At 36.4% G+C, this 14286-nt stretch overlaps 2 protein-coding genes across 3 annotated transcripts; one reads left to right on the forward strand and one right to left on the reverse strand.

The window, feature by feature from the left end:
- Window positions 1–874: 874 nt before the first annotated feature.
- On the forward strand, window positions 875–10080 carry LOC133669998 (cysteine-tryptophan domain-containing zinc finger protein 3-like). 2 transcript variants are annotated; one of them, XM_062090376.1, is made up of 13 exons: window positions 875–1442; window positions 2403–2475; window positions 2575–2711; window positions 2803–3192; window positions 3297–4519; window positions 4965–5320; window positions 5452–6854; window positions 6982–7139; window positions 8040–8200; window positions 8358–8518; window positions 9229–9536; window positions 9673–9751; window positions 9842–10080. In XM_062090376.1, the coding sequence occupies exons 1-11, from the start codon at window positions 1350–1352 to the stop codon at window positions 9427–9429; spliced, it is 4356 nt and encodes a 1451-aa protein (XP_061946360.1). In that variant the 5' UTR covers window positions 875–1349; the 3' UTR covers window positions 9430–9536; window positions 9673–9751; window positions 9842–10080. The 2 variants fall into 2 exon arrangements, with proteins under 2 accessions (XP_061946360.1, XP_061946359.1); XM_062090375.1 differs by having other exon boundaries at window positions 9673–10080.
- A 1389-nt stretch (window positions 10081–11469) lies between these two features.
- LOC133669999 (26S proteasome non-ATPase regulatory subunit 11 homolog) lies at window positions 11470–13502 on the reverse strand. Its single transcript, XM_062090378.1, has 2 exons — window positions 13377–13502; window positions 11470–12930 (listed from the first exon to the last, which is right to left on the reverse strand). The coding sequence occupies exon 2, from the start codon at window positions 12902–12904 to the stop codon at window positions 11636–11638; it is 1269 nt and encodes a 422-aa protein (XP_061946362.1). The 5' UTR covers window positions 12905–12930; window positions 13377–13502; the 3' UTR covers window positions 11470–11635.
- Between the last annotated feature and the right edge of the window lie 784 nt (window positions 13503–14286).

Here is a 14286-nt window from a genome sequence, read left to right on the forward strand (position 1 = left end):
AAAAAATATAATTATTAAATTTGATTTGGTTAAGTGGGTTGATTAAAAAAACTTGTAACTTTGATCTAATTTTAATTTGAAAAAAAAGATATTAATTTCATTAAATCCAGTTGATTTGATAACTTGACTTGTGAAAATTTAATCAACGCCAAAAATTAAAAAAAAAATGAATGAAATAACATTGTTTTGATTAAAAAATAATAATTAAATCGAGTTAATTTAGTGACTCATAGGTTGACCCAGCAACCTAATTATGATCCAGGTAAAAATACTCGAGTTATGTGTTTTATTTGGTATTATTTACAATTTTTTAAAAAACATTTTAAAAATAGAAAAGAATCTAGTTTACTTTTTGTCAATGAAAAAATGCAATATCAATAATAAGTATTATAATTTTAAAAACCACTTTGAAATTTTTTATTTTATTTCCAATTTCTTTCACACAAAAAAAATAAAAAACCAAGTTTAATTTTTTTCTAAATTTATTAAAATGAAAAATAAAAATGTTTCTAGTTATACATCAAAATAAAAACATAAACGATACTAAATAAACCCTTAATTTATTCAATTTATATTTTTATTTTTCTGCACACAGTTTGAAATTCAAGCATAATTCACTAACCCTAATTGGAAGTCAAAAGAATTTGAAACCTAAAACATGTTATTACCCTGTGATGAACATGACAATATCATGAACAAGGAAATAAAAAACAATTATCAAAAGAAAAAGGCTCGATTGACGAAATGTGACGAATATAGGGCAAACTTGATGATGAAGATTTTCTGTAGGTACTGTTTTGACAAATAGACAAAACTATGAGGGCTGCTTAATGGGATTTTACGTTTTCTTTACGTATGAAAAGAGGAAGCAATAACAGAAACTGAAACCAACCAAAGCAAACACAAAACGCTTTCTCTGTTTATCAGTAAGGAAAGTTTGAAAATCAAAACAAAGCTCCTTACTTTTTGATCAAACAGCCATCTTTCACATTTAATTGCTGCTAATATCTTTCCCTAATATTCTTCTCCCTTGTGTGAGATAGATGTACATTGAACACTAATAAAGAGCAATATCTGTTTGCGGTAGTGTTTGGAAAGAATTTATTAGTGTGCGATTTTACTGGTTTTGAGGGTTTTACTTGATGGGTTTTACTGATTTCTGGATTTTAAAAGTGGGTTTTTGATTTAAGTTCAAAAAAGTGAATTTAAAAAAAAAAGTTTAGAAAAGTTTTTTTTTTTTTTTGTGTGCGCGTTTTTGGTTAAGTTTTGGGGTTTTAATGGCTGAAAAAAGTTAAGGTTAGTGTGCTAGAGTTGAGGTTTGGTTTTGGAGTTTGTGGTGTTGTGGGATTATGGGAGAGGGTGAGATTGAAGAGGGAGAGGCATGTGATTACACGAACAATGATGATCGGAACATTGATATTGATGTGGCTCTCTCCTACATTGTAAGGGTTTTGGCAATATTTTGATAAAAAAAATTGATTTTTTTTTTGTTTTTGTAATGCAAGTGATTTTGCTAAAATTTTGATCGCAGTTTTGAGAGGTTTTTTTTTTGCTTTAACTATTGATTTTACAGTAAATGGCTAACTGGTGTTTTATGAATAGTTTTTTGCTCTGTTAACTTTCTGAGAAAATTTAGGAATAAAATTAAAAACAAAAACTTGGAATTTTAATTTTGTTGTCTTTGGTCATAGAATTCTCAGTGTGAACGTTGGTGTTTTGTTTTCTTGTTTGTCTCATGCAATTTGTCTGGGACCTCGTGAAACACTCGTACAAACAAGTACTGTGAAAGAGAAGAACAATAAGGGGCTCTGTGATTTAGCTTTTACTTTTAACAATGTAGGTTTAGAACGTCTCTGTCAAGTGCCATGAAATTGTGCAGCTTCGTGATCAATGTTGATTGTTGAACTGATTTTGCTGGACCTGGATTTTACTGTTTGATAATGTAAAAGTTCTAGTATCTTAGATGTTGTTCCTGTCTCCACTGCAAATGAGGTTCTCACCACCGACAAGTTGATTAGTGTCTTAACTCTTAAGCTAACTTGATGAAACTAATGAACCTTTGTTGAATGTAATAAACCTTTTGTATATAATCAACATGGCAAGTTGATATGCCTTGGTAAATGTTGTGTATATAAAAACTTCTGGAACTGTAGATTAGGAAATTTTCTCTACTGACAATGGGCATGAGAAGGAAACAATTTCTCTTTTATATGAATGATTAACATTTTGAAACCTTTGTGACCAGAGCACGTTGTGCCAATTTATTGATGTCATGTTTGTGATAGCCTTTGTGCTGTTTTTCACTTTCTTTTTATTTTGTACTTGTGATTGCTGGCTTTCTTGATTGCATGTAGTCATTGCTTTATATTTCGAGTTACATTAAGCAGTTGGTTCTTTTACAGGATGATAGGATTCAGGACATCTTGGGGCAGTACCAAAAAGATTTTGAAGGTGGAGTTTCTGCTGATACTTTGGGTAAGTGATGCATTAGAGAACTATTAGAACATGTGTGAAATTCTTTGGTAACATGTTGGAATTCTTTAAGTAATGTTCGGCACTAACGCATGTTGACAGGGGCAAGATTTGGTGGTTATGGTACATTTTTACCTACTTATCAGCGCTCTCCTTCTATATGGTCAAATCCAGTAGCCCAGCAGAAAGTACAAAGTCAAGGCATTCAAGCATCTTCTCATGATGATCAGCTGGCGGAGGTAGATTCTAATAATTTTAGAGATCAGAAACAATAGTTAGTTTCTTGTATCTTCTTTCTACCTGAATATTTTGGTTCATGTCATTTCACAGGGTGCCATGCAGAACTCCACGGTTTCAATACGTGAGACCGTTTCTGCAAGACCTGAAGCTGCTTCGAGAAGTGCCTTTCCACTGCGTGTGGGAAAACCTTTGCCTGAGGATAGGTTGGTTAAACCTCAAAGGTCAAGAGAGTTCATTTCTGATTTTGAACCACTTAAAGGGCCAGGTAACCCATCGAACCAGAAAGTGCTGAAGGTACGAATCAAAGTTGGGTCAGATAATTGTTTGCCGGAGCTGAAAACTTCAGCAATTTACAGTAATCTTGGCCTAGACATGTCTCCATCTTCATCATCAGAGGACACTGACAGCCCCTCTGAATGTGAAAGGGATTTTCCAGATCCTCTAGAGGAACACATTTATTCTCCATCCTGCATTGTCAGGGTGAGCTGTCTTCCACTGTTCTATTATTACAAGCATTATTCTCTATGGATTGTTTCTCATTTGGTTGTTTTTGCTTGCCATTTTTATTGTGATGGAACGAGCAGATCATGACCTCTTCTCCCATACCCAGTGGTGCAATGCTGTCACCTCTTCGTGATTGTTTTCTTAATTTATCAGAACAAGGATTTTTGGACCACAAAAGAACCGTACCTGTGCAAGAGTGCTCTGCCATGCAGGCTGATGAGAAAGTTCTTGTTGACAAACAAAAGAAGCCAGGTGATAGAAGTGATAGGTTGGAGTTGAAAAATGAACACTGTAATGATCCAACCAATTCGTTCAGTGCCTGTTCGAAGAATGAATCAAGGATGGAGACCTCAAAGGGCAACCATATGTTATCTGATGCTGGGAATCACCCACCTGAATCTAAAACAACTAAAGTGGGCAAAGTAGCTGTTGGAACAGGTATCATATTCAGAGCCAATTTGAGTGGGGCAAAGAAGGAATTATTTAGCCAAAAAGCTTGCAAGATTCATGAAGTGAGTGCAAAAGCTACTTTGACTGGAAAAGTTCAGAAAGATAAAAAATTAGGCTGTGAACCAAGAGACAATGGGAGCAAAGGTGATAAAAGTCTTGCTTTGTTTAAAGACAATTATATGCCTGAGGAGATGAGAAAATGTGGAGATAGAACATTGGATCTTACAAAACAGGAGTTTGAAAAGAAAAAAGCAACCCACTTACAGGATGATATGAAGGTATCTCATGGGGGAAAACAACTATCTACTGGCAAAAAGAAATCAAAGGAAAGCAAAAATGATTATAGCTCAACTGCTGGGACATCAAAAAATAGTATGAGGATCCGTTTGTCTGCTGCACCAAAAGAAAAGATCTTTCAGAAAAGCTGTAAAGGGGACAATGCATTGCTTGAAGATTTGAGAAAGGTAAAAGTTAAACATACTGTATCAGTCAGTGACAGAAAAGCTAGGGGAAATGATTCTAGAAGCTGTTTGCTTGGAACTTCAGTTGAAGATGAGACGAAGGACAATACGCTTGAGGTGCCTGAGAAAGAACCCCTTGCTTTCAGAAATAAATCAAAAGTGAGTTCAGGTGAAAAAAAATCGAGTTTCGTTTCAACTTCTAAAGAAAATTTGAGAGGAGACATCAATGATGTTGCACCATTAGCTGGCCCACTTCCTACAGAGGTGCCAACATTTCTTATAGAGGAAGATTGGGTGTGTTGTGACAAGTGTCACAAGTGGCGGCTTCTACCATATGGTACAAATCCTAACCAACTTCCACAGAAATGGCTGTGCAGCATGCTTGACTGGCTGTAAGTGCTTTTGCTGGATATATGAACTTTTATGGTTGTGTCAGTAATGGTTAGAGATTAATTGGCATAAATTTAGTTGATACTTATTGATTGGCTTCAAATTTGAACAAATATAAAACCAAGTGGAACTTTATACTAAGTGATTGGTGTCTACCTAGCAAGAATATCAAATACTGTACCTTGCTGTCATTTGAAAATTTAGGAAGAGTAGGTCATGGAAGTTATTTTTTCAATGGCAGATGATATTGTCAATAAAATAGCTGATTAGTGTGAAGGGTGCTTCAGAAATCAGATGTTCACTATTAACCTCAACGTGATTATATTCTCCAAGCTAAATAATAAACTATCCTTCTGGAGAAATTCAAGTTTTTCCCTGTTGAAGAAAATGGCTTTTGTTGTGCTCACTCTCATCTCTAATTTTTTCTCTGGTGGAAACTGTATTCAGGGCTGGAATGAACCACTGCACTTTTAGTGAGGAGGAAACAACAGATGCTCTGCATGCACTTTATCGATTACCTGTTGCAGGGAATCATGGTGACCAGCTAAGCCATTCTGTCAGCGCTGAATCTTCGATTACCTTGGTTAATACCTTGCATGATCTTGATCAAAATCCACAAGATCCTAGTTTTTGTGGTGGAAAGAAGAAACTTGAAATGAAAGAAGTGTCTCATCCAGCTCAATATAGTGTTACCAAGAAGCGGCTGAACTCTACAATGAAGAATGAACATGTCTTTATTGAAAGAAGAAGTTTACATAACAGGAGCTTGTCTTCTTTGGAGACCAAGTTGGAGAAAAGATTGGGTATTCCTCATTTAAACTAGATTACTTGTCTTGGCAAAGTCTATAAATTAAAGAATTGTTAAGTTTGTGCACTCTGATGACCTTTCTTCAGCTATTGAAGTCCTTGTGTTTACATAATATGTTCTTTGCAGGTGATGTCCAGCCACAGAAATTCAAGAGCATGAGGGAAGCTGATCAAGAAGATTTCAAGCTTTCCAAAAAAGCAAGGATGGAGGGTATGCAATATGCGGTGGAAGATCATAATACTGGTGGAATCTCAAAGAAAGAAATGGGAAGTAATAATAAACAATATTCATCATACAGAGATGTGAGGTATCTCTCAAAGGATTCCACGATTCTTAATGTTGAAAAACATCAGTTTCAGAAGACAATGGTTACAGAGGATCTAGATCCAGTGGGTATTGAGGGGAAGAAAAGAAAGTCAAAAGACTGGATGAACAGTCAGATTTATCCTGTTAACCATTCTGGTAATGGGCAAGATAACAGTATTTCCGTGGAGGAGACAAGTTGGAGTGAATGCAGGAAAGAAAGGCACTCAAGAAAATGTAAATATGAGGGAAAGGTCTCTAGCGCAAGCAAGGGTGTTTGCAAACTGTTTGGAAAAGAGAAGATTAATTATTTATCCCAGTCAACTGTTGATGCTAAGAATTCAGAGAGAAGGGATTTGAGAGATGGACTGCAATGCACAGAAGCTACCTTAAGCTCATCCTTGATATCAAGCACATGCAAAGTTAAAATCAACTTCCCAGATGTTAAGGGCTCACCTGTGGAGTCAGTCTGTTCTTCACCTTTGAAGATTTCTAACCGAGTCAGCCCTAGGAGTTTTTCAGGCAATCATGGTTGCACAGATGTTGGTTTTTGTCACTTCAGTGGCCAAACAAAATGCTTAGAAGGTGAATCTGTTGGTGTGAGCAACTGGTCTGAGACCTTAAGGAAGGAAAATGCCCCTGTTGTTGCACCTATCAAGGAAAAATCAAGGGATATCTACAGACATAATGATGATAAAGTTGAGAAAAAATTTACTGGTCAGAAGGTTTCTTCCATCAAAAGTCTAAATAATAGTACTAGAGAGGATGACCAATTTGGACGTGAAGGATATGAGGCCACGTTTAGGAAAATGGATAGTGTTTTTCAGAAGGATTGCAAATCAGGTGCGCAGAACCATAGCAACAGTGAATTTTTGGACTTGCTTCCATCAGACACAATTAATCAATTGGAAAAATCTGCAGGGAGACATAAGTCATTGGATTTCTTACTTTTTGGCAATAAAAAGGAAAATCAGTGTTGGAAAAGTAGAGAATCTGATGCATTGGAAGTTGATGGTTCTAGTTGTGATGGCTTGGGAAGGGCTCCAAGACAACTTGGAAAGGATGATGGTCAGAATGGCATTGACGATGTTATGCGAAGGCATCCTTTGCTTGCTGCCAGCAACATTGTTGCATCAAATCATCTCAGAAATGATTTCTTTAGTCAGGTAGCAAATGATGCTTTGGAAGGAGCCAAGGATCTTAAGCATTCAGCAGATCCTCTTCAGGTTTTTCCTTATTCTGTCTTGATTCTTTAGCTCTAGAACATTTCACTTTGGTTTACCTTTCTTCTGGAGAATGCTTATATGTTTACCGTGAATAAAGTCTGACATATATTTTCTTCGTACTTTGAAGATTTCTGCATCAGGCCTTCAAATTGCTGAGCTATTCTTTCAAGCAGCTTTGAAATTTCTTCATGGGGCATCACTTTTTAATCCTAATAACAACAACAGTACCAACAATGGGAACATGACATCAGCTGAAATGTATAGTCATGCTGCAAAACTGTGCGAGTAAGTATAGATTGCCAACTGTTATAAGACTCTGTATGTTGTCTTTCAGAGGTCTACTGAAAGAAAAGATAAGGGAAAAATAATCTGTTGATCAGAACAGAGGTAGTAATAATGAATTATGAAAGATAAAATTCCAGAACTGGTGGTAATAGAGTTGCAGTGCCTCGAAATAGATGGTGGGCTTGTGTCCCTCATTGTACTTTCACCTATAGGTCCAGTGTTATCTTATTATGTTTTTCATATCTATTATCTAATTAAATTGTTTTTATGGCTTGACTAACCACATAATTTAAAGCCAACCAAGCCTTCAATTGACTTATTCTTTTAGTATTTAGTATGGGATTGTAACAAAGATATAAACATTACCCAAAGTATGTAGATGGGGAAGGATATGATTGTAAGGCAATTGGTGTCACCTCCAAGAAAATTATCACTGAATATAAGCTAAAAGTTTGTGTCTTTTCATGCATAGATTAGAGCAACATGAACTAAAAGTTGGTGTGTTTTCATGTATAGTTTAGAGCAACATATTGCTTTAAATTAATTTTATTATTGTGAGAAATTTTTTTAGAGTTTTCCATATAATTGCCTTTTAAAGTGCACAAGTACAGGAGATCTTAGTGTTATTGCGTTAACAGAATGCCATGTCATAGCTGTCTAGAAGTTCGATGGTGTGTCGTTTTAAAGCTGGAAATATTATCTGTGTAACTGCAAATGGTTGCTATCAGGATTTTAAGTTCTTTGTTAGTGGTTGGGAAAAGACATTATGGAATAAACATTTTGGTTCTTACTTGAAAATGTATGCATTTTTCTAAAGCATATTCCAATCCAGACGTTGAGCAATACTTTATTGGAATAATTTTGGAAGTGTTGTTTATGTCATTGTACATGCTTCTACAGATATTGTGCTTCAGAATTTGAGAGATGCAATGACTTGGCCTCCGCATTTTTGGCGCGCAAATGCATTGAAGTGGCATATATGCGGGTAGTCTATTCCAATGACCTCACTGCAAGCCGGGACCGGTATGAACTTCAAACGGTATTGCAAAGGGTTTCTGCAGGTAAAAAAAGAAAACAGGCATGGTTTCTAGATAAATTGAAAATGTTTGAACGAATAAGATCCTGGAAAATTTGTCAAACCAATGTCATATCTTTATAACATTATAATTCATTGAGAGTAGAATTCTTGCTTGACTTTTTTTCTCCTCTGGTCCTCAGTTGAGTCTCCATCATCTTCCGACTCTGATGTTGAGAACCTAAACAGTGAAGTAAAAGTGGGGAAGAGACAAATAACTAAGGATGTTGGTTGTTCTGAAGCAACTAGAGATCATGTCATTCCTGCTAGAAACCAGCCCAACTTTGTTCGGTTGCTTAATTTTGTACGTATATCTTCTCTAGTATACTATTTCCATTTTAGTTGACTTTGTTGTGATTGTAAGTATCATATCAATTTGTAAACTTGCTGTAGTCATGAAAAAGTTTGAACAAAATGTTATCATCTGTTGTGAGAAGTTGAAAGCTGTGCAAGAATTATTTTCATTTATCAAGAATGTCAATGCTTGATTGAAAAATCATGAAACTCCCACAGAATCATGAACTCTGAGTTTCTAGCATTCAGTGTAAACTTATGTTTTATTTTTCTCTTAGCTTATCGAGAAAAGAAAATTTACCATAAGGGATTAGTAGGACCATGCAAATTGATGGTGAGAGACACTCTAAATTTCCTCAGAGTTCTTTCATGGAGAGCATGTGAAACATGTCTAGGTTTTCTTGTTAGTTTCTCTTCCTTCTCTGTCCATAGAGAGGATTGGTGTAATGACCAAATTATCTTGGTTTTTCCTTTTAAACCAAACATTGGTATTTGCAACAGATGATACTGGTACCAAAAATAGCCAAGAAAAATGATCTGGGAGAGACATTATTCCCCGGTGCTCCAGCATAGATTGTTCATTCACTTCCTTTCGTGTCTCATTGTTGCCATATTTTAACCCTTTCACACATTCATGCAGTCTAGCATCCACTTTATACTGCATCTTCCATAGTACAAAAATTTAGGCACAAGAAGTATACTAAATGCATCTGGTGGCAGGCAGAAGATGTGAACCTTGCAATGGAAGCCTTAAGGAAATCTCAGGCTGCCTTTGCAGCTGCTGAAATAATTCTTGCAGAGACAGGCAACATGGAGGGCATTTCGTCTATTAAGAAGGTCCTTGATATGGGCTTCCATGATGTTGAGGGGTTATTGCAGCTGGTACGCTTTGCAATAGAGAGCCTCCGCAAAACTCCTTGATTCCTTGGGGAGAATCTTAATTCCAGGAATATGTTCAGCTTCTCCGCTTCATGAATTTATAAGGAGATACACAATCTCCATGCTCGTACCTCTTGGGTAGTACTTAGGTAAGGCCAGAAAGGACTACATTGAATATAAGGCATCTCCTGAAATTCAGAGTGATGCTACTTGCTGCTTTTCTGTTTTATTGTTGGAAGCTGGACACCAGTTTTGACACTCCAAGCTGTTCATGATGATAAACAGGTTTTCAAAAAGTAAAGATGGCAATTAGGAACACATTCAAAGTTGACAATTTTGAGCACCTCAAGCATGCAAATATGAGGTATGCAACTCATTATCATCACCACTCTTGTGCGCGTACACGCATTCATGGTGCTATCTATACACAGTTAATGTTACTGCCTCACTGCAGACCCCAGAGGAAATAAGCCAGATAAAGTCGATAACCTGTATAGGAGAAATAAGGAGCTATCTGACAGATAATAGCAAGCTTTTCTCTCTTTCTCATCTTCTGTAGTAGTCTCGATGAATACTTAAAGTTCCAGTCACATGTTTATATGATGCTATATTTTCCTTGCCATTTGAACTTTGATTTCTAATGTACTGAAAAATATCATGATCAATCAGTTACAATTTCAAACCTCTTTTTGACCTTCGACTGAAACTGTCAGTCCTTGCAACACAAACCTTTGCTTGTTTTCTCTCAGCTTTGACAAAAACTCATGTGAGTGTGCAGTTAACAAATATGAATTGATTGACATGGAATTTGCTCTTTAACTTCTTGAATATCAACCAGGTGCAATGATGGTACCCACCAATTATATCTCCTGTCAAAACAAATTTTCATTGAGAAACTCGGTGGACTGACGCATACATGGGGCACATACATGTATGTATATATTGACAAATGAAGCAGTGTTCTTCAAAATTCTTTTCACAAAATAAATTCCTTTTCCCCGGATGAGAACGAAGTTTCTTAATAATTGTGAAATTTTAAAGTTGCTTACAAAGTGATGGGCAAATAAAAAACTGAGAGAGAAGAACAGGCAGCTTGGCTGTCCTGAGGCCTTCACACAACCGGGTTGCCATGTCCTCTAAATTATGGGCCTTATCCCAACAACAATCCCCCGCCCTTCTCAGTGAATCCATCATTCGCATACACCATAATATTCCAGTAGGCAGCGCAGCGCCTTGGCTTTTTTGCTAATAGCTAAGTATGTGGCATGCCTTGTTAGTACAGCGCCGAACTAGTCATTTGCCTGAGTTTTGTTTCAGTGGAAGTGCGGGAAAGTGTTGGCGTCCACTTTCCGGTTCAAGTATTTGATGATCTGATAAATATCCTTAACCCCAAGGTAAGATGTTAGAACACAATCCCCACGAATCAAATTATTGGCCAGTGCTTCCTCCGACAAAAACTCGTACAAGCCTACAAATGATTTTTCAAAAACCACACACCTGTTAGCTGTGCGATGAACAGCGCCTCTTTCATTGTTGAATGCATTGCAGACTGCTTGCTTGCTGTTGGTTGCATCCATTTCAGTGATAATATGGTATCGTTTTGCATGCCTTCCAGTGTTGCAACATAGCAGTTCCCAAAGATGGAAATCAAATTTAACCATCTCCAGCACCTGAAGGAAGCAATCTGCCTCGCTTACTGTTGGTTGTTCATCTCCTTCCACATTCATCTGGACATTAATGTAAATTTTATGCTGCACAACTTCTATCCCATTTTTCAGCTAAAGCAATAAATGTTTTTCTCTCGGCAACTCGTCATCTTGCCTTATCCCATGGTTACACTGGCAGCCAAAAGAAAATAAGCAAATTTCCCCGGCTATCTATAATTCCCTGAAAATTCAGATTCGAGAGCAGATTTATTGTTGTACCTTTTCTGTTAAAGAAGGCTACCATAGGTTAACAAACACTGAGAAATATGCAATTTTCATCCCTTTTTCAGACTGATGTTAGCAGATGCAGAATTCATAAAGACAAGATACCTGCGCCAATGTTCATTTCACAGGTATCATCAATAGCATGACTCAGTTAAAAATAAAAAAATCAGTTCTCAAACTCGGGGATATCAATGTACTCCATACACTAAACATTAAGCTAAATCTATAAAAGGATAAACAAGTTTCGGCAACAAAATACAGTTTTTTTTTTAAGGGTGCAAGCAGCAAATAAACAGCTGCCTCCTTCATCTAGAACCTTAAGCCATAATCTTGGCGGACCTCACATAGAGGCTATCAACAACCTTGCCAACATTGGAAATGGTTTCCAATGTAGCTGGGTAGATTGCATCTGTTTTTGGATCATCAAAAATGACGAGGCATCCAGCACCTTGGTCTAAAGTCCCAGCAAATTTTTTATCCAGAATCATCTGAGATAGTTTCTTTTCCACATGATCTACGGACAGTTCAATCAGATCTGCAATGTGAGCAATCTCAACCCTTGAGAATGGCTCGATCAACCTGCAGAGGTTCTGCTCTAGTAAAGTGTCATATAGGGATGAGAGATGTCGGTGCACAATTGGGTCTTCCTCTAGTTGGGCCTTAAAATCCCGAAGTGCAGTCTCAAAGAGCTTCAAGGAGCGCTTTGCATGAGCATCAGCGACAGCTTTCATTGCATCCAGCTCAGGCCCCACATATTGTAGCCCTGCTTTGGATGATATTATTCCTGCAACATCATCAGCTTGGCTCACCATTATTTTGCACAACAGCATATACTTGAGGCTAAATACTGCTCGGGGATCTTCAAGAGCATTGAAAGCTTCAAATGCTTCAAAGAAGTAGCTGTAAGCAGTTTTGTAATCCTTCTCTTCTGCATGAAGGATGCCACTCTGCAAATCTATAGTACCTTGTTGAGCTGGAGGCACATAAATTGCATTGGCTGCTGTTCTTGCTGCCGTTAGTGCAGCCTTGGCTTTAGGGAGGTTTCTTAGAGAAAAGTGGAGCTTGCTCTCCAGCAAGTCTATGTCCACAAGAAGAAGCTTGTCGTCCAATCTTCTCACCTCCTTGATCAGCCCGGAAAGCAGGTTTAATGCTTCTGAATACTCTTTATTTTCCATCAAAAGTGCTGCCAGTCTTGCTTCAACTCGCTGCCGAAGAAAAGTTCGCTTCTCAGCACGAGTCCACTGCACCATCTCTTTGCACAGAGAAATCTGGAGATCAGAAGTGCCTGGTATTTTAGCTACTGCATCAATAATCCCACGAACAATTTTTGCAGTTTTTGCCTTGGGAATCAAAGCAAAAAAAGGCCTCAACAGGGTCAGAAGGCTTCGAAGCTCCTCTGCTCGGTTCTCCTGTCTGAGAAGATCCGAGAGATTCGTGATAGCCTGTTCCTTAATCCTGAGTGATTCAGGAGAAGATGATGGGTTCTCTAGTATGCGGTACAAGATTGAAATGCCTTCAGAAGGATTTTTCGCTTCTAAAGCCTGGGCAATCGAATCCGTAGTTGCAGGGAGATACGATGTGGACATGGTGAATGCTTTGAAATATCCAATTCCTGCAAAATGAAAATTTATTTGATATTTGCAACCTTGCCTCGAGCAACGAAAACTGATGGCACATAATAAAAGTGCGCATATGCCCATAGAAGATGTGCTTGCAAGATAATCTAGAGCCTAAGGTTGACTTCTCTTTGCACATGCTTAAGTGTAAAAAAACAAAAAAAAAACACTAGGACACTGAAATCACATAGAGAAAGAGGACTCAATTATGCAACTGGGTTTACTTGTAAAATCCAGAACAATAACAAATCCTCAAAGGGTAAGATGTAGTAAGTACTCTGATCACAAATCAATCCAAAAACTAATGTTATAGCATGACAGTCTTCGAAGAAAATCAAAGGAGGCACGAAGAATCAAGATGCAAGACTTCTCTCAAATTAAAAACATTTGCTTGTTTACGATGAGATAAGCGAATCGATAAGGACAACATCGAGAATCGAACCTGATGAGAGACGCTAAAACCCTTGCCGCGAGAGAGGGGAAGCAAGCAGATGCAAGAGCGGGTAGCGAGTGAGAGAGCTCGATAGACCTTCTAGAAGAATTATGTTTTAAGTGTTTTTATTTTTTGGGATTGCAAATAAAACAAAATTATAATTATAATTAATTATAATTATAGAAAATTTAAAAAATTGCACTTCAACCTATTTTTAAAAAAAATAATAATATTAAATTAATATATTTTTTTAGATTTTTTAATGTTTTTTTATTTATGCTGTAAAAATTTATTAAAAAAATAAAAATTTATTAATTTAATATATTTTTAATTAAAAAATATTTTTAACAAATATCACTCATAACATCATCATACACACACTTCGTCAACTCTAGCTCTTGTCTTATTTCATGTCATTGTTCATAGATATTTTTCTATTCATGATCTTTAAAATCTTGATTTTTTTTATTTTAATTATTAAACTTTATTTATTAATTTTTAATTATGTCCTTAGAGGATACATTGTTTTATTTATTATTATCTTCTTTGACTTGCTTGCTCTAATTTACCTAGTGTGTCGTTCAATATTTTTAAACTAATTAGAGACTAATTTAATAAAATAATATGTAGTTTATAATAAAATGATTTTGAATGTCTGAAAAAAGTGGCATAACATTGCCAAAACCAAGAGTATGACTAACTATGATTCAAAACATATAATTTTTAGAGTATTTTCTTGGTGGTTGGTTCTATGATCTTGATTTAGAATTTTTAAGATTTATCTTGAAAAAACTATAAAGCCCTTATATTGAATAAAAAGAATTATCCACAAACAGTCATTCAAAAGTTGTAATTGTTTTTAGCATGGTTGAGAATTTGAGAGATGCAATGACTTGGTACACAAATGCATTGAAGTGGC

The sequence above is a fragment of the Populus nigra genome, chromosome 12 (genome assembly GCF_951802175.1).
Source record: "Populus nigra chromosome 12, ddPopNigr1.1, whole genome shotgun sequence".
Classification (NCBI taxonomy): Eukaryota; Viridiplantae; Streptophyta; class Magnoliopsida; order Malpighiales; family Salicaceae; genus Populus; species Populus nigra.